This window comes from Vicia villosa, unplaced genomic scaffold, assembly GCF_029867415.1.
Source record: "Vicia villosa cultivar HV-30 ecotype Madison, WI unplaced genomic scaffold, Vvil1.0 ctg.003993F_1_1, whole genome shotgun sequence".
Lineage (NCBI taxonomy): Eukaryota > Viridiplantae > Streptophyta > Magnoliopsida > Fabales > Fabaceae > Vicia > Vicia villosa.
The window spans coordinates 98386-121095 of NW_026706353.1; the positions used below are offsets into that span (position 1 = coordinate 98386).

The 22710-nt window shown below is 35.2% G+C and overlaps 3 protein-coding genes across 6 annotated transcripts; 1 reads left to right on the top strand and 2 right to left on the bottom strand.

The window, feature by feature from the left end:
- Nucleotides 1-1079: 1079 nt before the first annotated feature.
- LOC131641716 (uncharacterized) lies at nt 1080-1706 on the bottom strand. Its single transcript, XM_058912016.1, has one exon. The coding sequence runs from the start codon at nt 1704-1706 to the stop codon at nt 1080-1082; it is 627 nt and encodes a 208-aa protein (XP_058767999.1).
- A 7599-nt stretch (nt 1707-9305) lies between these two features.
- Nucleotides 9306-10471, bottom strand: LOC131641713 (uncharacterized). Of its 4 annotated transcripts, none has more exons than XM_058912014.1 (4): nt 10300-10471; nt 10063-10191; nt 9674-9848; nt 9306-9575 (listed from the first exon to the last, which is right to left on the bottom strand). In XM_058912014.1, exons 1-4 carry the CDS (start codon nt 10378-10380, stop codon nt 9562-9564), a joined length of 399 nt encoding a protein of 132 aa, XP_058767997.1. In that variant the 5' UTR covers nt 10381-10471; the 3' UTR covers nt 9306-9561. The 4 variants fall into 4 exon arrangements, with proteins under 4 accessions (XP_058767997.1, XP_058767998.1, XP_058767995.1 ...); XM_058912015.1 differs by having other exon boundaries at nt 9306-9572; nt 10300-10470; XM_058912012.1 differs by having other exon boundaries at nt 9678-9848; nt 10300-10467.
- A 5465-nt stretch (nt 10472-15936) lies between these two features.
- LOC131641712 (protein TIC110, chloroplastic-like) lies at nt 15937-22377 on the top strand. The gene is made up of 15 exons (XM_058912011.1): nt 15937-16407; nt 16889-16948; nt 17039-17162; nt 17273-17341; nt 17442-17540; nt 17824-17890; nt 18223-18287; nt 18426-18520; nt 18590-18717; nt 18820-18920; nt 19581-19797; nt 19888-20042; nt 20750-20875; nt 20966-21934; nt 22039-22377. The coding sequence occupies exons 1-15, from the start codon at nt 15971-15973 to the stop codon at nt 22279-22281; spliced, it is 2955 nt and encodes a 984-aa protein (XP_058767994.1). The 5' UTR covers nt 15937-15970; the 3' UTR covers nt 22282-22377.
- The last annotated feature ends 333 nt before the right edge of the window (nt 22378-22710 follow it).

Consider the following 22710-nt stretch of genomic DNA (forward strand, 5'->3'; position numbering starts at 1 on the left):
GTGATTGCTCCAACATATCTTTTGGTTTTTTTATTTCGCAGACTCTGACCTGCGTTGTACTTTTCTTTGTAATGCTTCTGGATATTTACTTTCTAAATTTTGTTTTGTACTATCAGAATATTGTCATTTTGGCGTTCATACTTATACCATTTTCGTTTTAATATGCTCCTTTAATGTTACTTTGCCATTATTTTAATTTCTTGTATGAATGGTTTATATTTTTTCAAGTACTTCCCATTTACTTTAAGGATCCTTCGATCCTCTACCAATTCTTCTATTTCATTGGCATTGTTTAAAAATACTTTTAAAATTCGAAAAGGGCCTTCCCAATGTGGGTACCATTTACCTAAGGCTTGATTCTTTCGATCTATAGGTAAAATAACTTTCCAAACTAAATCATTTATAACTAAAATTTTACCTTTCACCTTTTTGTTATATGCTTTGTCCACCCTTTCCTTTTGTCTCTTTATCATCTCTAAAGCATGCAACCTTTCTTCGTCTAGATCCACCAATTCGTTCATCATCATCTCCCAATACACATTTGGAGGGATCTCTTCTTGTTTTTGAATTCTAACTGACTGCAAATAGATCTCGACTGGTAATACTGCATCATGTCCAAATGTGAGTTGAAAAGGTGTAGTGTTGGTTGCTTATTTAGGTGATGTTCTACAAGCCCACAGTGCTTGATCTAGGGTCTTGTGCCAATTTTTAGGTTTTCTTACCACATGTTTCTTTATTAAACCAATAATCACCTTATATGCAGCTTCGACCTGACCATTTACTTGGGCATAATAAGGCGTAGAGGTTAGCAACTTAAACCCCATTTCTTTTGCAAATTCCTACATCTTTCGACCAGTAAAAAATTAGCCTTGATCTGTTGTTATGCTTTTCGGGATTCCAAATATGTAGAGTATTTTCTTTTGGATGAATTCAATCACAACCTCTTGGTCTACATTTACTAAAGGTGCTGCTTCAACCTATTTTGTAAAATAATCTATTCCCACCAAAATATATCTTTGGCCCTTGGGTAAAGTAGGTCAAATTTCTCCAATTAAGTCTAATGCCCATCCTCTAAAAGGTCATGGCTTGATGATCGAACTCAACTCATTTGCAGGTGAATGTTGGATACTTGCGTGCATCTGACATTCTTGGCAACCTTTGGCAAAGTCTATGAAGTCTTTTAACATAGTGGGCCAATACATCCCGTAACGAAATAGCAACCTTTTCACTTTGTGTCCAGCTTGATGGGCTCCACAGGTTCCACTATGTACACTAGATAATGCTAAATAAGCTTTAGTTTCGCCTAGACATTTCAACAAAATTCCTTCAGGAGTTTTCTTGAATAATTCGTTCCCCATCAAGAAATAAGACAAAGCTCTATACTTAATCTTTCTTTCTGTATCTTTCGAAGGGTCTTTAAGGTAATTAACAATTGGACTTCTCCAATCCGTATCTGTTAGAGCATCTATATTCAACACTTCAAATTCCTCTTGGTTGGCGAAGCCTAATTGTGTGTTTTCTAAATCAGTTGGAGATAACCTGGTGGTCATTGCTTTTCCTCTAACTTGAATCAATTCTTCCAACCTTTCCTTCGACACCTTGTATCCTGAAGCTAATTGTGCCAAATCATTTGCCTCTTGATTTTTTATCCTAGAGACATGATTTAAATCCACATATTCGAATTTTTTTAGCAGCCTATTTGTCATGACGAAATACATAATCAGATTTTCCTTTATACATTTATATTCTTTCGTCAGTTGCTTTATCACTAACTCGGAGTCTCCTTTGATTTCGACTCTGGTTTCCCCTAATTCCATCAAAGCTTCAAGTCTTGCAAGCAATGCTTCATACTCTGCTTTAAAGGCATACTCCAGCGTGCACAAAGAAGGCACATTTGAGGGGATTCATCTTCAGGCCATGTTTCCTCATTCTTTCGAATGATTGGCGAAGATGATCAAGATAACTGTCATCTAAAGCAGACTTTATGACAATATCATCTATGTATACCTGCATGAAAGTCTCTATAAAATCGTGAAATATAGAGTTCATTGCTCTTTGGTAAGTTGCCCCAGCATTCTTTAAACCAAAAAGACATAACAACCCATTCATAGGTGCCTATTGCCCCTGGACATCAAAAAGCTATTTTGGGTACATCTTCCTCAGCAATGAAGATTTGGTTATATCCAGAATATCCATCTACCATACTAAGATATTCGAAGCATGCGGCTGAGTTTATTAGCATTTCTACCACAGGCATAGGATATTCATCTTTAGGGGTTGCTGCATTTAAATCACGAAAATTTATACATACCCTTAAAGAACCATTCTTTTTAATAACAGGTACTATATTTGCAATCCATTTGACGTACCTTATGGTCCTAATGAATCTGCAACAAAGAAGTCTTTCGACTTTTGCTTTGATCTTTGAGAGGATCTCTGGTGCGAATCTTCTTGGCGTTTGCTTGATGGGCTTCTTTCCATCCTTAATGGGTAACCTTAATTCGACCAAGTCTCTCTCTAAACCAGACATTTCATCATAATCCCAAGCGAAGCAGTCTTTATTTTCTTTTAGAAGCGCGATGACCTTTATTTTCAATTCGGGTTTTAGCTTTGTGTTGATGTATGTAATCCTTCTTAAACTTATGTCTCCAAGATCTACTTCTTTGAGGGGATCTTGAGCCAACATCTTTTCACTTGACACCATCGGTTCTTTTTCGAATCCCAAAGGTTCTTCGTCGTAGATGGCATCCAACCTTTGACTTACTTGTTCGCCTGGAACCTGTTCGTCAGAAATTTGTTCGTCAGGGGTTTTTGGGATGAAGTGCACCCCAGGACTTGGTATTTGTGTTTCTTCTTTGGCTTAGACAACCATGTTTGCTATTTCGGCTTCGAGAGCCACCTTTCTTTTGTTCTCGGCTATGTAAGCCGAAATCTTTTCAAAAAACGAAGACTCAGACATATTCAACGTCTTCGTCCCAGCCAGTTGGTTGTGTTCTAGGTAGTCCTTCGATATGTTCTGCATGTTCAAGTTCTCCCATTATCTCTCTATTCCACTAAAAACCGTTGGGATGGAGAGTCAGGTAGTACAGAGCATTCTTATTTGGGGAATATATATCTTCAGCCACCTGGCATGGCCCAATGTTGGCCATGTTCTTATTGAAACTTTTTTTTTCACCTAATTCACCTCTGACATATAGTAGCTTCGATCTCTCTCAATATTTTCCACTATACCATCCTCTCTCCAAATGGTTATCCTCTAATGCATTATCGAGGGTACGGCTGCTACTCCATGAATCCATTCTCTACCCAATAAAAGGTTGTAATTGGCTTTTGCCGGTATCACCATGAACATAGTTGGCCTTGTGACTGAAACAACCGTAAGGCTTACCTGAACCAATCCTAGGGTATGTTCTACTTTCCCTTCGTAGTTTGATAACACCATGTTATGAGGCCTTATGTCTGTATCAAACATGCCAATTTATTTTAGCATGTATTGAGGTATTAGGTTTACTGCTGCCCCACCATCGACCAGCACTCTATTGATTCCAACACTTTCAATCTTGGCCCTAATGTAGAGGGGCTTCAAGTTGTTTCTCATTCCTTGATTAGGTCTCTCGAAGAAAGCATTTTGCTCCTCAACAGCATCGATGTTCATCATATAATAACATACTGGCTTATGTTTCGCCATTTCTTCTTCGTCCGCCTCTTCATAGTCTTCGACCTCAGTCTCCTGATAGTATTCGTGAGGTAGGACATATACCACATTATAATTTAAATTTACAGACGAGACTCCATCAGATTCGAAGTCATCTGTTAGCATTTCTTCCTCCTTCACTGGATTTACCTGGACTTTTTGATCAACATTCTCCTTTTCTGAGACGAACAGTTTTCGTCCTACTGGGGGTTTGTTCATATTTGAAATTTGAAGAGGGACTTTGCTGCTACTGGACTCTCCAATTTCCTTCGACACTGACTCCCTTTCAGCCTTCTTCATTCTCTGATGCCTTCTCCATTGAGACCTTGACATGGGATTCTTCCCCTTATAGTTCTCGAGCCTGTATGTCTCCTTTTTTGAAGCCTGAAACTGCTTCCTATACGCCATGGCTATCCTTCCGCCTTGATCGAAACTTCGCCACTTGCCACTCTCCGCGCCAGCTTGCATCAATCTATCGACAGGCATCTCCGCTTGGAGCTTAAAAGTATTTAAGTAACCCTTCGAGCCTTTAGATGAGGACTGTCTGGCCTTTTCGACGCTCCTCTTTTATCGAAGACATACATGTTAGGGTTGGACCCATGCATATCCCAACCAGCAGTGAATGGCATCCTTTCAAACATTTCTGCCACCTCACTATCATAAATTGCCCCACATCTGGGACACATGAGGACCTCTGATTCTGCCTTGTGGCAACATACCACAAAACCTAGAAGACTTTCCCCTGGTCTCGGGTAAACCTTCATGAGCTGACTATCCTGCTTCCAGTGTCCTTGTGTTCTAATTCGCTGGGCTCTTTCGAAGTTCTCATAACCCTTCGACTTAGCAAGATCGAGCACCTTGGGAATATTAACATTCTCCGAGCATTTCTCTCATGACACCTCCAAAGGTATTCTCTTAGACTCTCATTGGCCTTCGGATACCCATAGTTTACCTTCTCTTTCTCCATCATCAAGCATCTTTCCATTTCTTCCATCTCTGAAATGGGTTGGCCTACATTAACCATGTTGACTCCTGCTGCAGGGGTTTCAAAAATCCTTATTTTTTCAAGCTTCATCCTAAGGCCCTCAATAGCCTCACTCTTCTTTCCACAAAGGCCTTCAGTAGCCTTTGGTTCGAATCCTCCCCCACTGGAACCTTCAACATCAACATTGAATATCATGTTGTTGCTTAGGCTTTCAGTAGCTTGCTTTCCAGTCGAACCTATTTCCAGTTTCTTGGCTTCGTAATCTCCAACTTCAGTCACATCCACCATGTTAATTTAGACGGGCTCAACATAATTTGTGTCAGCAACATGGAGAGGATCAACATTAACCTTCATGTTGTTTCTCCCCTTATCAGCGAACGTGAGACAACCATCCTTGATAACATTCTGTATTAGATCCCTGAAAAGAAAACATTGTGAGGTTCTGTGGCCAAGGAAACCATGATATTTACAAAAACCTCTTTTCTTTCGTTGTTCCAACAGAGGAATTTTTGAATTAGGAGGCACTATCAGTTGGCCATCTTTTACTAACAAATCAAAAATTTCATCACATTTGGTGACGTCGAAAGTATATGTTTTCTTAGGGAATTTGTCATTCTTCTCTACTTCGACAGGGTTTTTACCATTCGAAGGAGTTAACAACTTACAAGAATATGGGGGTGCCTCTTTTAACTCAGCCAAATCTATTTCGACCTCATCAACATCATATGGGTCATCGAAAGCTTCGACTTCGGCGTCCTCGGCTTTGATGTAGGCTACCCTTTCTTTTTTATAACTTTTATTTACTCTGGCCTTTTCAGCTTTCAATCGTTCGACCTATCAAACTCTATCTGCTAATTGGTCCATATCTCTTAGATATTGGGTATCTAATTTCTTTCGAATTGAATAGTCTAGCCCACCTACGGCCATTTCGACTAACTCATGTTCGGGTACAATTGTAAAGCATCTAGACTTTAATAAACGGAACCTATTCAAATAATCATCTATAGGTTCAGTAAACTTTCTCTTAATGCTAGCCAACTCTTTGAGACTTATCTTAGTCTGTCCCATATAAAATTGCTCATAGAACATTCTCTCTAGGTAAGGCCACACATCTATAGAGTTTGGTGGTACAGTGGTGAACCAAGTGCTTTCTTTGTTAATGAACTAGGGAAATATTTAATTTTTAGATTTTCACTATTCGCCATATCCCCTGCCTCGATTATATATCGGGCTATGTGTTCTACGGTTGACTCACTAGTATCCCCTGAGAATTTCGTGAATTTGGGAACTTTAGAGCCTCTTGGTAATTTTGTTTGCAAGATAAAATCCATTATAAGGGAGGTATAATTGGGGCGTCGAGTCCCTGTATTCAGGCCGTTATTGGCCATGATTCTTTCGATCATGGTAGTTAAGTTGTTTTCTTCCATCATGTTATCTTGCCTAACACTATGAATCATTTCGTCTGCATCTTGTTCCCTATTAACCATAACTAACCCTGCCCCCATGTTTCTTTCAAAAATATTTTGTCTAGGTGGCTGTACTTGGTTAATAGTTGGTTCCTCCTAGGTCTCTACACGATCTCGCCTACGTTGTCTTGTCGATTGAGGAGCCCCAAAGAAATCTGCTATTCGCGCCATTTGCGATGATAATTGTTGGAAGGACTCAGTATTTTCATGATTAGTCCTGTTTATATTTTGGATTAGAAGAGAGAATATATTATTCATCTCTCTAGCAAGAAATCCAACCATGTCATGGTTGCTTGCATCCATTTGTTGCCTAAACGTTGCCTGATTGTTTGTAGTCAACGTAGGCAACTAGTTCGACGGACCTTGATTTTGTGCAATTCGACCTATCGAACCAGCACTTTGAATTGGCGAAAACATTACCATACTAGGTTGTGTATATGTGGATGGCCAAGTTTGTAATTCTACCATATAAGAGGGTGGCATTCCGTACGGATGTTCCCTCCAATGCCTAAAGTTCTCGAAAGCTGTTGGCCTAGGGGTTACAAGATGTACCTGATTTCTAAAATATGTCAGAAATGGGCGACTCTGAGTATTCGAGGGAATCTCTGTTGTACTCACGAAAAAGAGTATTGTGGTCGAACTAATTGTGGGTATTGTCCTAGTGGGCATTGGTATTGAAGTATTTACAGCCACGAACCCCGTAGAAGTGGGTATGGCCTGAGAACTGCTTATGGCCATAGATCTTGTCGATGTAGGAATGGCCTGTGATTCTGACACGGAAGTCGAGACATTGGTTGTACTTGCAACAGCTGTGCCGGACCCTTGTGGGGGATTTTATCCTCCACGCTCACTAGATGAATTAACCATTTTTCTAATATATTTTCGTTTAGGAATTGGTTGTAAACTATTCGTAGATTTATCACTCCTAAGGTTCATACAAGGTCTTGATATATTCTAAACCCATGAGAAACTTCTATTAAAACTTAAAAGACAACTTATGACACCGCTGCACTGGGCGTGCCAATTTGTTTACGGTGATTTCCGGTAAACAATCGCTAGTCCTCCAAATTATTAAGTATACTTTGGTTACTCGCAGGATCGACTAGATTGATCCTAGGACATGTGTCGAAAAGTGTCTATCATGATAGTTAGAGTCATATTTCTGAGCTTTACTTCTACAAGAAATGCTTTAATCTAAGACTTGATGTTAAAAGGACAATGTAAAATACAATGCAACAAAAGAGATTATAGAAAGTAATTCGAAATGACTGGACTGTAAACGTAAATGATTCGATGGGAAATGTAAAGGTATTTAAATGGCTTATGTTTATAAAACAAAGGATAACTATTGAAAATGTAATGGTGTTACACGTACATTTCTCAGCAAAAACTCTTTCTCTTACGCTTGGAACTTGAGTAATTTGTGAGTAATTTGTACAAAATGAACACACTTGGATCCTACCACTAAGACCCTTATTTATACTAATTCGACCCTAACGGTCCTACTCTAATGAGATGTCACGTTGCTCGTTTGCATGCGCTTCAAATTCATGGAGTTCCACGCGTCCTCCTTAATTCAAACAAAACACTTTGAAATTCAAATCCTCCTGCTCGAAACTCTTCGACGCAAAGCAACGTGTCTTTGCGAATAATATGTCAGAATATCCTAAGTATTTTACTCTTTGAACTTCGAAGAGAATCCATTTACATCCTGCCTCGACCTAGAAAATACTTCAAACATATAGTAACTTTTAAAAAATAGCCTTTTAAAGCCATTCTTTCTTCGAGACACATGTCTTCGAAGAACGCAAACATTATGCCAAAATCTCCAGCTAACAGTAGTGGAGTATTTAGTTCTTCTCTAAGAGTGTGTTTGGATAAGGTAATTGGAAATTTTAAAGGAATTTAAAATTCAAAGCAATTTAAATGATTCAATTGTAATCCATTCATTTTTTAAATTATTTTGTTTGGATGAAGTATTAAGATAATTCATTGTTAGAATTTTGGGATCATTTTTTATAAAATTTAAATTTTTTGGACCAAATAAAAAATGGAAAAGTAGGGACCAATGTGCAATTTTTAAAAATTTGAAGGACCAAATTGTAAAAATTAAAAATTATTAAGGACCAATTTGCAATTTTTTGGAAAATTTTTGGGGTCAAATTTGTAATTTTTGAAAATATGAGGACCAATTTGCAAAATTTGAAGCAATAATAGTAACAAATAAATTCTATGGAGTATGAGAGGAATTTCAAATTTTTTGATTTTTGGTGTCATTTCAAAATGATTAAATTTAACTTAGATAAAATACTCCATAAAATATTCCAAACAATAAATTGTGTAAATCATTTTAAATTCCCTCAAAATATTACATTACCTCATTAAAATGTTTCATTCAAACACACTATAATAATGTGTTTGGATGAGGTAATCAGAAATTTTAAAGGAATTTAAAATTCAAAGCAATTCAAATGATTCAATTGAAATCCATTCATTTTTAAATTATTTTGTTTGGATGAAGTACTAAGACAATTCATTGTTAGATATTTGGGGTCATTTTTTATAAAATTTAATTCTTTTAGACCAAATTAAAAAATGGAAAAGTAGAGAGCAATTTGTAATTTTTAAAATTTTGAAGGACCAAATTGTAAATTTTAAAAATTATTAAGGACCATTTTGCAATTTTTTGAATTTTTTAGGGTCAATTTTGTAAAATATGAGGACCAATTTATAAAATTTGAAAAAAATAATAGTAACAAATACATTCTATGGAGCATGAGGAATTTCAAATTCTTTGATTTTTGGTGTCATTTCAAAATGATTAAATTTAACTTAGATAAAATACTCCATAAATTTTCATCATTTTAATAATTTTTTATTTTTGTATCCAAACAATAAATTTTGTGTAAATTATTTTAAATTTCCTCAAAACAATACATTACTTCATTGAAATACTTCATCCAAATATACTCTAAACTAATCTTGTTGATGGTTGTTTAGACGGAATAACATCTAGCCTTTTTGAGTTATATTGAGATGTATTCGTTTATACTTTGTTTTTGTTTGATTTGTTTTCTTTAGTAATACTCTTTAGTGTTTAGTTCTATCAGCTTGCTACTGCTTGTGCTTTCTTAGCACCGCTGTATGTAGTTCGGTGGACTATTTCTATTCTTCTCATTTATAGATATTATATTTGCCTTAAAAAAATTGAAATTCAACATATTCATCACAGATACAAGCTTCTCCACCCATGTAAAGTACTTTACAAGGAGAACTAAACAAGTAATAACCATAGATTTTCTGATCAGATACAAGAACTCTTGTTGGATCATTAGCCTTGTGTAACTTCCCTCCAGTTTCGAATAGCTTGAGACACTTCTTGTTCGATTAATCGTGCATTCAAAAGACGAGTATCTTCACCGATCTCCTGCTACCAAAAAAAAATTGATTGTGTCAATGGCACCTCAAAATATGTTGCAAAGATAAACTATTTCCTAGCAGTTTGTGTTATATATCATCAGCAAATACCTACTTTGTTCCCAACAGCTTCTAGACGGAAGTAATCAACACAAGAAACCCTAGCCTGCAACACTTCAAGACCAAGTTCTTCAAAGGCTTCCAAGATGAACACTAGCAATCCCTTGCAACTTCTTTCACTATGCACCTTGATCACAAATCCCTCTTCTTTTGCCTCAACCTTAACCTACAAAAATCAATAATAATAACCAACACAATTCAATATTTAATCAACTACATGTTAGTTTATAGGGCTCGGCCATATAGTGTTGTTTCTCTTCTGAATCTTCGGGTTGGAATATCCCTTATACTCAGAACTCTATTTATTATCTATATATATATTATGTGCGTTTGGATCGAAGAAAAAAAGTTAATCAGGTTCTTGTTAATAATATAAGCACCTTAGGCATTGGATCATAATCAACAAATTTTTGTGCGGTTGCAACTGCTAACAGGTTCAGTTCTTCCAGTTTTTGCTTTAAATCTCGTATATATTCGGTTGCTTCCAATATCAATGAAGTTTTCTCTTGCTGCATTAACACACAAACATTCCATGGAGGAACATAAAATGAGAATAAGAAAAAGAAGAAGAAAAAAAAAGATGATGAGAATAGAAAGAGAAGTATGAGAATAATCACGGAAGTGGAGTAAGTGATGGAACGTAGCAGTTGTAAGTTTCTTCTGTACATGGCTGTTCTCTTGTGAGCCTTGGAAACCATTCTCTCTCTCACTCACAAGGAAATCTAAACAATATCTGTTGGTTTATAAAGAGGATGTGGACACAGAATCTTGTTGATCACATGTGAAGCAGTTTTGGAATTATCATATGTATGTGAAAAGTTTTAACTTCAAGTCTCTTGTTTTTTTCTTCTTGTGATAATCATATGTATTTGTCCTTGAGACTAAGTTTGTTCCTCTCAAGCTAATAAAGACCTAGTTTGACGCGGCATAATTTTACGGAGATAGTGCCATTAGAAATTTGGGAATTTTATATGTGTATAATTTAATGGAAGTAATCAAAATTGACAGCTAATAACTTTTCAAATGTACAGTAGGAATAGCATGATTTTAAGAAGTTCTTTCGTTAATTAGCCCAAACATTTTACCGTACTTTGTTTTTATAATTGTTAATTACTTGTGTTACTTCAAATTATTGCATAATATATACATATACGAGAATTTTCTTTTTTAAATAACCACTTTTTTTAAAAAAATAATACTCAAATAACCAGTCTTTCAAAAAAATTTGCCAGACAGAGGAGGCGTCACACTGTGTGGCACATGCATTGAAATTAAAGAGGAGACGTCACATTGCATGGCGCATGCAACATGCGGTTTGGAGCATGCATTTAATTTTAACAAAGAGGTGTCATTCAATGTGGCTACTCAGTTGTTTTGGTAACAGTTTGAGTAGCCACACTGAATGACGCCTCATCTTAAAGTTTAAGTGCATGCACCATGCAGTGTGGCGCTTCCTCTTTAATTTCAATGCATGTGTCGCACTGTGTGGCGAATTTTTTTTGTTTGGAAAGTGGTTACTTTGATAACTTTTTTAAAAGAGTGGTTATTTAATTTAAGTATTATTTTTGATAAAAAAGTGGTTCTTTAAAAAAAAAATTCCATATACAAGGTTGGAGTATTTTTTATTTTTGGGAAATGATAAATGTAGTAAAATTTTCTACTTGGTGATGGTGTTAAAGTTTTTCTCTCAGTTGGAATCTCACTTGAAGGGAAAAGTGACGTACTTTCCATGATACGTTTCTTTACCTCTTCCAATAAACTAAGGTAAAAATTATTTTTTAACTGAGAGGGAATATCACTTTTTGTAGTAATGTTAATCAATGAACTAATCTAATACTACAATTTACACAATTTAATCGCAAGAAAGATAATCCAAATGACTTGATCAGTATCAAACTTAAACTTATACAACAAATCGCTATAAACATATTAAGCTTGAGCAATTTTAAATAAGCGGAAAAACCCAAAAATATACAACCCACCCATACATAAAAATTAAAGGAGATATGGAAAAAGAAGATTGCATTAGGGTTTATTTTAGTTCAATGTGTTCGTCTTAACTTTAGGCTTAATCTAGTCTCTAACGACAAGCCACTGAAATTTCGTCGTTTTCCATTATTTTGAAAAAATTTACAACGTGTGTTTTATACAATCAAGGAACCATATCCTTAAATAAAAAATCAAAATTAACAGCTCCAATTTGAATCCTTCCTTATTCAGTTGTACATAACCCACACAATTGAAATCACAAGATTTTCATTCAATCTTGATTGTCCTCTTACTTGAATATAAGTTATGATCCAAGCATTTATTCTGCATTGATCTTCACTATATCCTACCTGCCTCTTGTTTGAGCTCTTATTCTTTGAGAAGGAACATAAACTCTCAACTTCGTTATGCAACTATTTTCATTTGGCAATACCAAAGTCTTCAATGAATAAGAAATTATTTCTTTTTTCTCTTGTAGGATTATCATTTCCCAACAACATCACACAATATGAATCATGACCCGCAATTCAAAAAATTCACAAATATTAACAATGAATGAACATCTTTTATGATAAATTCCGCACTCTTTAAGATTTAAGAAACAACCAACTCATGATAATCTTGCTAGAAGTTGAAGATGAATTTAGATGCAATTTGTACTGGTTAAAAAGTACAACGTACCTGTGAAAGACTCTAAAGACAAGGTTCTGAGTGAACAAGTTCTGAAGACTCTGAAGACTTAAGTTTTGATAACTCAAAGTTTTGGTCCTTCTAAACATACTTCAACAACTACTATTTGAGGCCTATGTAGATTGGAAGATTACGATCAAATTTGGATTCACGTGAGGAAACAGTACATGGTATTTACTCTTCCATTACCCGGATAGGGTGGCGCTAGGTCAGTGCTATTGTACCAAACTGTCTACCACTCCCTCACTGACTGTTGGAACAAAATAGCTGGGATTAATATTCCAATTCTACCCTTCAACGGACTTCTTCTTTGGCTATAAAAGGAAGACTTAGAAGAAGAATTAAAATGGCTGAGAACATTACAAAACTACGCTAAAACGTTGCACAAATCACTCTGATTAATTCTTTGTATAGTTTTATAAGCAAGTGAACTTTTGTTCATTAACTTGTAGCAAGTGAGCTTTTGTTCGATACTTGCTTAACACTTTTGTGTTATTTGATTGTATGTAAAACTTGTGTAATCCGCTTTCAAGAAGCAACTTTGTAAACACAAAACCTTTGTATTCAACGAGTGAAGTTGGTAGTTCCTTAAGAGACTAGGATTCAGTCAAAATTCTCAAGAAGAAATTGACAGTTAGTCTTTGTGGTTTCCAACAAGTGACAATTAGTCTTTGTTGTGGTATCTGTAATCAATTTGGTTATAGTGGATTAAGTCCTTGTTGATAAGGCAAAATCACCTTGGCGGGTGGACTGTAGTAACTTCATTAATAATGAACCAGGATAAAAATAATTGTGTTATTTATTTTTGTTCTTGTGTTCTTGTGTTTTGATTTGGGAATAATTTGAATTAAAACCTTTAAACTCAATTCAAACCCCCCTTTCTTGTGTCTCACACACCTTCAATTGGCATCAGAGCTCCGGTTCTGGTATTGATTGTTATTAAACACTTAACCGTGCCAGATAAAGATCCAGAATTTTCTGTGAAATACAATGGCCAATCCACCACCGCCGCCACCAAAAGAGACTTTGCTAAGTTTATATTTGATTCTTTGAAAATGAGTCACGAAGGAAATGCGCAATTAAAGGAGACCAAGGCTCTTGCCTTAATTCAAAAGTATGAAGCCTTCAAGATGGAAGATGGTAAAACTATTGAGAACATGTTCTCAATGTTTCAAACTCTTGTTGCAAGACTTAAGGTTTTGAACAAAGGGAATTCTACTTCAGATCACGTGAAGAAGATTATGAGAAGCTCGCCCCTTGATTAATTATATTTTTTTTAATTAATGAAGTCTTTTTTTTTAAATGCTTGTTATACTTTGGTAATCTATGTGCTTGAATAGCTGTGTCATATCTGTTTATTATCTGTGTCATATCTGTGTCATATCAATTTTATTTCTTTGTTTGTCCACCTTTTTTAAAGATGTGTTGTCATCATAAAAAAGAATGACGTTGTGGATCTATGTGTTTCCAGGTATGATGTTTGTAATAATCTATTTGATTTTGATGTTGACAACGCTCTTAAGAGATGTCTCATCAAAAGTGTTGATCAAGTCTATGTGGTGTTAATGATGACAACACTATGAGGTAAAGTCATAATTGGTGTTGTGATCAAGTGGTGGTTCTTAAAGACATGGGTGTCATATAATGTGATTATCTAATGGTGGTGCTTTAAGATATTTATAACAAAGTCTCTTTGGGAGTCACCAAAGATCTCTAACCACGTTGTTTGTCCGATGACGGTGTCTGATGAACATTTAGCAAGTGAACTAATATTCGTTCCAAGTGATAAAATTTGTATTCACAAGGACTTTTATATTTTGACAAAGTAATTAAAAGGTTTCTAAAATTATTAAAATGAGGATTTTCTTTGAAAGGTTTTTTGAGCTAAAAATACTTAAAAATAATTGGAAGATAATAATAATGCAAAAGAGACCAAATCTCGTTTCGAATCCACTGATTCTCCTTATTGATGATTGTGTATATTTTCTCAAGTTGATTTTCCAGAGTTACGAAAAATTGACACAAGCGTTATACGCGATACCTTGGTGTATACCTCACTATTTTAACCACAAGTTCCTAATTCCTATGGCATGTTTGAAGTTAAAATAGGAGAATGAAGCTCGTTAGTTTCTAAGTACACAAACTTATAATTATTTATTTCTAGATCAGTTAATAAGTTTGAACAATTAATCTTGTTAATGTTTATAGATTTAGGGTTAGTAATTACTATAAACCTAATTTCAATTCATATGTTTGTCAACACACAAAAACAATAAGAACAAGATTAACTAAATAAAAACTAGAATATCAATTTATAAAAATAATACAAAGCTAGTCATATGTCTCAACAGATCAAATCAATTTAATCTCAACAGACCTAATCTAAAAAAACATAGTTACTCATACTATAAGAAATCTTGGCAATTATTTTAAAGAAACAATACATGAAGTTCTAGGTAAAAATTGGTCTTTAATGGCAGAAAACGTTCGTTCTAGAGCTCCTTGCATGTCTTTGCCGTCAAAATTATTCTTTAAACACCCACCCTTGAAAAATCCAGATTTCAAAATCCAGATTTCAATATTTGTAAGTTGGATCCGGATTTTGAAATTCGGACATATTTTTAATTTTAATATGACCACAGTTCAGAGGTTGATTTTGTTGTGGCGTGTTGGGTGTGTTTGAAATTTGAAATCTAGACATTTTTTTTATTTGTAATTAGCGTGTGTTTTCATGCGTTGAAATTTAAAATTTGAATTTTGGATTTAAAAAAAAAAGACTAAGTAAGACATAAGACGCAATGAAGAATATCCTTCATTTTAAAGAGTAAAAGAATAGTTTGCTAATTTCAGTTTGACTAGGGAGGGATAGACGTTGGATGACGTTGCACCATGGAATTCTTCGATCGATGATAACTGATGGATAATTGAATCGAATGATGGAACAGATCTCCTGGTCATGACTGACTGAGTTTCTACTTCTGGTATAAATTTGATTTGAGAACGAGAATGAGCTCTTCGTAGAATTTCGCGGGAATCGAATATTGCTTCCCATAAACGACATCATTGTTTTGTTTTGGAACTATAATTGGATGTCATCTATTGGTATAAAATTCTGAAGCGATGGTGTTGATCTCCATTACGATGGCGCGATGGTAGACTTGCAATGTTAGCACTCCAACATCCAAATCATTTCAAGATTCAAGATAAGTGTAATAAAATGAGATATGAAAATGTACTATGCGTTTCGTGTGGGATGACTTTTATACCCTGAGTTAACTGTAATTGATCTAAGTTAATTTGGGTCTTAGCCATCTGAGCTTTTGGCCGACCAGGCCGCAAATTTTCTGAAATGAGTGAGTAGAGTTAAAGAATAGTTTTGTAATTTCACTTTGACTAGGGAGGGACAAGGTATGGCACTCAATTTTCAAAAATTAGTTCAACAATCGGAAAACGGTTAGTAAAAGTTAAAAAGCCCATTCAATCAACTGGCCCATTTACAAAATTTCTTCGTTTATTTTTTCGTTAAACCCTATGGACCACATCAACTATATACAACCGACTTACATATTCTACAACGTTTCGCGAATCATTTCTTACACAACCAAAACAATGAATCCTTCATCAACTCTCCAACCTTCTCTCGTTCCCTTACCCTTCTCACTCTCTTCATCCTCCAAACGACACCGTTTCAAAGTCTCATTTCCTCGCTGTTCCTCTTCATCATCCGTTCCTCCGCCGGTCTCCAAAGACCTCACCGGAATCGAAAACGTTGTCGACAAGCTATCTCCGCCACTCCGCCTGGCTACGTCTGCTGTTGTTATTGCTGGCGCTGTAGCCGCCGGGTTCAGTCTCGGTTCCAAGTTTGGTGGAAGCCGAAATGCAGCGGTTGGTGGTGCTGTTGCTTTAGGCGTTGCTGGCGGTGCTGCGGCGTATGCGTTGAACGCGGTTGCTCCTCAAGTTGCTGCTGTGACTTTGCATAATTATGTTGTTGGACTTGATCATCCTTCCATGTTGAAGAATGAAGACATTGTTGGAATCGCCAATAGGTTCATTTGAATTTCTGTTATATTTTTTTGTTTGCGTTGAGTTTGTCATCTTTATCTATTGTTATTAATTTCAAATTTAAGATTAGTTAGAGTTCATCAAATGACTGCCATAGTTTATTAAAATTGATGATCATCATGATCAAGGTTTTAAAAAAACTGTTGCGGCTAGTTGCAATGAGTCAGAAAGGCTTTCACAATTTCAGTCTGTACAGATGTCAAGACACTGATTATTGTCGTCCTAATGTGAATTAACCACGACTCTGATTATTGTCGTCCTAATGTGAATTAACCACAATTTATTCTTTAATATAAAAACTGTGAATAACAGTATGGGTATTGGCACTTGTCATTTTATCGGTTTTCTCTGTCGCAAACGGATTCTTAAAACCCTGACGATGGTGCTGGTGATGATCAGATTAATTAATTTTTATTGATTCAATATCTAATATCTATTTTTTTATGTTGCAATTCTTAATTTTAGGTATGGTGTGAAAAAACAGGATGAGGCATTTAAAGAGGAGATTTGTGATATATATAGACAGTGAGTGACGAATCAAGTTATTATTCAGTTTTCTCTTTGCCTTTACTTTGGCTTGGAATCGTTAAATTTTCATAACCAACTTTTGTTCAGGTTTGTGTCGTCTGTGCTTCCTCCTGGTGATGAGGAGCTCACAGGTGATGAGGCTGATAGGATTATCAGTTTTAAAAATTCCTTAGGAATTGATGATCCAGATGCGGCTGATATGCATATAGAGGTATTCGTGTTGTGTGTTAATTCTGTGCATGGTTGTAGTGATTGAATAGGTTTGTTATCATTAATGGAAGTTGTTAGTTATCTTACTTGTTTATTCTTGTTGATGCCTAGATTGGTAGGAAAATTTTCAGGCTAAGGCTTGAAGTTGGGGACCGTGAAGCGGATATTGAGCAACGCAGGGTAAGCTACATGCACTATTATCTGTACCACTATATGTAAATAGCTTTGTGGCTTTGAATGAAAAGTTGGGACATGACCATTATAGTGATCTCCAATGCAGGCATTTCAGAAGTTGATTTTTGTGTCATATCTCGTTTTTGGGGAAGAATCATCTTTCCTTCTACCTTGGAAGCGTATTTTCCAGTTCACTGATTCACAGGTTTTTAATTAAATATTTCTCAATCGGTACTTGTTGAATGTTTATTGTGATTGTTGTATTTGTATCGTACAATTAAATGAATAATTGTATTATCATGCATATGGGTGTGTTTTCTCAAATACTAACATTGTGCAGACATGCATTTTCCCATGTATTCAATGACATGGATATCTCATCTCATGTCTTGTAATTTTGTTCTGTTCTTATATGATTTGGTTATTCTAGTTCTTTTGCTCTTTTTATTTGTTGTATAATTAGGAAGTAATAATATATTTCTTTTTAGGTTAAAGTAGCTATACGTGACAATGCGCAGCGATTGTATGCATCCAAGCTGAAATCCGTTGGCAGAGGTAATTCTGTAACACATCTAGACTTGTTGATCTTATTTACTTATTTTTGAAAAAACTTGATCTCATTGTAATGAAGGGATCAATAACTAATTTATCAATTAATTCATTAATTTTCAAGCTGTCAATGCCATAATTTTATATCTTGTTTGTCGTTTTTATATTTAAAGCAAGTGCAGCACTCTTGCTTAGATTATAAGAGTATATCCATTATCCAATTATGAATTATGTAATTCTCTATATTAATTGATATTGGAAAAAAATATATCTGAAAATTTTAGAATTAGTGATCCAATATTGTTGCTCTTAAGTTCTAACCAAATATTGCTCACCAGATATTGACGTAGAACAACTTGTTACACTTAGAAAAGCTCAACGTTTGTATCGTCTATCTGATCAGGTGCATTTTCTTATTCTTTTATTACTAGAACTTTCAATTGCTTCTTTTCTCTTGGATAAACCTTTCTTTGACTTTCAAAGAGTTCCTTGGTGGGTAATAAAAACTATTTATCGACTAAAATGAAAATTTTCTTTGAAGCTTGCTGAAAACTTGTTCAAGGAGCATACAATGAAATTGATTGCTGAAAATATTTCAGTAGCACTTGATATACTTAAATCCCGCACAAGAGTTGTGTAAGTTTTCTAGTTATGAAAAAAACATTTACTTATACTCAAGTTCCTTAGCAATTTAAAATTTTTCAGTCCTGGAATTACCCGAGTGGTAGAGGAGCTTGATAAGATATTGGCATTCAATAATTTACTTACCTCGTTAAAGAACCATGCGGATGTGGATCACTTTGCCCGAGGTGTTGGCCCAGTTTCCTTGCATGGTAAGCTTCTAGACTGATTTCATTTTATATCTGTTACATTAAACTTCTAGTCTTTTGAATATAAATTCTAAGTTGACTGTAGTTCATATTTGATTGGCATAGGTCGTCAATATGAAGGTGAAAGAAGGATAGGGGACTTGAAACTCCTTTACAGAGCATATGTTACAGATGCTTTGGGTGGTGGTCGCATTGAAGATAATAAGGTAAATGGGCGTTGCATTCATATAAGCACTGTAAATCCTGATTCTTTATTTATTCCAAACATTTAAGAAAAACATTTTTTCTTTGGAACTAACATATTTTGAAGTAGAGTTTGGATAAATGTTTTCTTGAGGGAGAACATTCCTAATGTTTCATTGGATATTAAAAAAATTGTATGGAAAGAGGAAACTCTGGGAAATTTTTGAGTTTTTGGAAAAGATAGATGGAAGAAATTGTATGGAAAAAGGAAACTTAGAAATTTATGAGTGTTTGGAAATGATAGATGGAAAAATCTAGCTGTATATTGGAGCTCCATGCTTTTTTCTCTACTCATTTGGCATTCCGAATTTAATTTAAACCCTTAAACTCGATCCAATCTATTGGTGAGTCTTTCAAGACATCCTTTATTCTTTGCCCCCAATTTTTCTCTTAATACAATGCCAAAGTTTAATTGAACTAGTTGTTTAGGGTAATATCTGTTAATAGAATATCCTAATCCTTGTTCTCTGAATCTCATTTTACTATTTATATTTAAAGTAGATTCTGTTGTCATAACATTAGTTCGTGTTATTCTTTTCATGTTTCAATGCTAAGCGTTTTTACGTGTAGATATTTTATTGTAAAGACAGATTGATTTCTAAAATATTAATTATATATTTCAGCTTGCTGCACTAACTCAGTTGAGGAATATATTTGGAATGGGTAAACGTGAAGCAGAAGAAATTACAATTGATGTTACATCTAAAGTATATCGCAAACACCTTGCAAAGGCTTTTACAGGTGGTGAATTAGAAAAGGCAGATAGCAAAGCAGCATTCCTTCAAAATTTGTGTGATGATTTGCACTTTGATCCACAAAAAGCCTGTAAAATTCACGAAGGTAGCTTGTTCCACATCTTTCTTGTTATATTTCTTCTATGTTCTTTTACTCTAACTATATCAAAATCTAATTCTTGTTTCTAATGTTTAGAAATTTACCGCCAAAAGCTTCAGTACTTGATGGCTGATGGGGAGCTTAGTGAGGAGGATGCTGCTGCTTTGTTGAGATTGCGTGTAATGCTCTGTATTACTCAAGACACTGTTGAAGCTGCTCACTTAGATATCTGTGGTAGTTTGTTTGGAAAGGTACTAAGTTTCTCTTTTTCACTACTGTTAATTGGTTATACCTACCAAATATACACGCACACATTTATTGACAAAGTGATCATGTGTCTTCACCTCTGCTATTGTTTTAGACTTGAGAGAAAATCTTGTGTACTAATAGATTTAGGTTTATCCTCATTTGTTGGTCACTTGTCTGACCACAAATTAGTTAGAATGGTTTGTGGCTAGAGGAAGCGGCACATGGGATGATACTTTTGCTGTCATAGGATTTGCACGTGACAGATTCTATGTTTTAATAAATTTTTCATGTTGAACTATTTTCTGAATGAGCCATGCTATATTGTACGAAACGAATGATACGAAGGGCAAAATCATTACTTAGAAAAAAAATAAAACTGCAGCATTTGACTGAATCATGGTAGGGGTTAGTGTAATTCTTGCTTTTCGTTTCTTTTTTCTTCGTAACAAAGAGCATTCTCCTTTCTGAATTTCTGGTAAAATTTATTTAGGTCACATCACATGTTTTAACTCTGTTTTATGTATGTTATCCTCGTCAATTTGTACTAGTTTTGATTCTCTTCAGTCCAAGCTGAAAAGAACGCAAAATCAATAATTATAGTTAGCTGATAGTATTCTTATGTAGAGATATTAAAGTTTCTCTTATGTTTTCTCCTGTCTTGCAAGAGTATGTTTAAAATCAAGTTACTGAATTTTGTTTTTCTTCATAGATTGTCATGGAAGCAATTGCATCAGGGGTTGATGGATATGATGCTGAAATTAAGAAATCAGTAAGAAAAGCAGCACATAGTTTACAACTAACCAGAGAAATTGCTATGTCTATTGCAAGCAAGGCCGTGAGTATCCATCTGTCAGAAAAATTGATAATCATTTATGAGGGTTTAAAATGGTTTTAACTTGTGCTTTGCTATTATATGATGCTACAGGTAAGGAAGATGTTTATTACTTACATAAGACGTGCACGAGCTGCTGAAAATTCTAAGGAGTCTGCGAAAGAACTCAAGAAGCTGATAACTTTCAATACTTTGGTTGTGACGGAGTTGGTGAAGGACATTAAAGGGGAGTCAGATGATGTTTCAACCGAAGAGCTTGTAAATAAGGGTGTGACAAAAACTGAAGACGAAGAATGGGATTCTCTTCAAACACTAAGGAAAACAAACCCAGACAAAGAACTTCTAAAAAAGATGAAGAAGCCTGGTCAGACGGAAATTACTCTTAAAGACGACCTTCCCGAAAGAGATAGGACTGATCTTTACAAGACATACTTGCTTTATTGCCTAACTGGTGATGTTACAGAGATTCCATTTGGTGCCCAGATCACTAAAAAGAAGGATGATTCAGAATATATTCTTCTAAACCAGCTTGGTGGGATTCTCGGTTTGAGTGGTAAAGATATAGTGGATGTACATAGAAGTCTTGCAGAGAAAGCTTTTAAGCAACAAGCTGAGGTGATTTTAGCTGATGGACAGTTGACAAAGGCCAAGGTGGAGCAACTTAATAATCTGCAGAAGGAAGTAGGCTTACCCGAAGAATATGCGCAGAAGGTAATCAAGAGTATAACCACTACCAAAATGGCAGCTGCCATTGAAACTGCAGTGACACAAGGACGGCTGAATATCAAGCAGATAAGAGAACTGAAGGAAGCTGGTGTTGATTTAGACAACATGGTCTCAAAGAACATGAGAGAGTTGCTCTTCAAAAAAACTGTTGGTGATATTTTCTCATCAGGCACTGGGGAATTTGACGATGAGGAAGTATATGAAAATATCCCCTCAGATCTCAACATTAGCAAAGAGAAATCAAGAGTTGTTGTCCAGCAGCTTGCACAAACAAGGTTATCAAATTCACTTATTCAGGCAGTCGCACAATTAAGACAGAAAAATCGTAGAGGAGTGGTGAGTGGTTTTTTGAAGCTTTTTTTTTTTTCGAAAAATATTATAGGTTTCCAAATTTTGTTATGGATTTTGTCAAGTGTGATTACTTCTCACCTTCTGTGCAGGTTTCTTCACTCAATGATATGCTGGCTTGCGACAAAGCTATACCCTCCCCGCCATTATCATGGGAATTGCCAGAGGAGCTTGCTGATCTTTACACTGTATTCTTGAAAAGTAGTCCATCTTCTGAAAAATTGACTCGTATGCAGTTTCTTTTGGGCATACATGATTCAACCGCAGATGCTCTTCGGGAGATGGGAGATAGATTAATCAATATTGCAGTGGAGGAAGAAGAGTTTGCATTCTGACTGTAACAAAATAATGGTTAATAGGCACATGGAACATGTGGCGACCAATTTTGGTTTGTGATTTTGTTTAAAGAAGTCAGAGATTGAAAATGAGAATCATATTCGAGATGCTTGGAAAAGAGGCGAAATCAGATTTATACATACACTTACTGTTGGAGTTCAAATTCAGATAACCAAATTATTGAGATCAATCAATTAATTAAATTTATGTTTTGAATGAATATATTATTGAGCGTATATGTATACTATACCCCAAGGAAAGCAGCACTGAAGATTTATATGACTGATATTAACATTTGTGGGAAAAATGAGGTTGAATATCTTGTAATATGATACTAATATATAGAATGGTCAAAGGTTAGCATTCATGCATATTTAGTTGATGCAACAAACTTATATGGAATGAAGATTCTGCTCGGGGTAAACCAA

Bases quoted from the DNA above. Each gene is read 5' to 3' on its own strand.
- LOC131641716 (XM_058912016.1), bottom strand. From the start codon at position 1,706: ATGACAAATAGGCTGCTAAAAAAATTCGAATATGTGGATTTAAATCAT.
- LOC131641713 (XM_058912012.1), bottom strand. From the start codon at position 10,380: ATGGTTTCCAAGGCTCACAAGAGAACAGCCATGTACAGAAGAAACTTA. The intron at 10,192-10,299 runs GTGATTATTCTC...GTGTTAATGCAG, and splicing joins CCATCACTTACTCCACTTCC to CAAGAGAAAACTTCATTGAT. The intron at 9,576-9,677 runs GTAGGTATTTGC...TTTTTTTGGTAG, and splicing joins TAGAAGCTGTTGGGAACAAA to CAGGAGATCGGTGAAGATAC.
- LOC131641712 (XM_058912011.1), top strand. From the start codon at position 15,971: ATGAATCCTTCATCAACTCTCCAACCTTCTCTCGTTCCCTTACCCTTC. The intron at 16,949-17,038 runs GTGAGTGACGAA...ACTTTTGTTCAG, and splicing joins ATTTGTGATATATATAGACA to GTTTGTGTCGTCTGTGCTTC. The intron at 18,288-18,425 runs GTGCATTTTCTT...TTTTCTTTGAAG, and splicing joins TGTATCGTCTATCTGATCAG to CTTGCTGAAAACTTGTTCAA.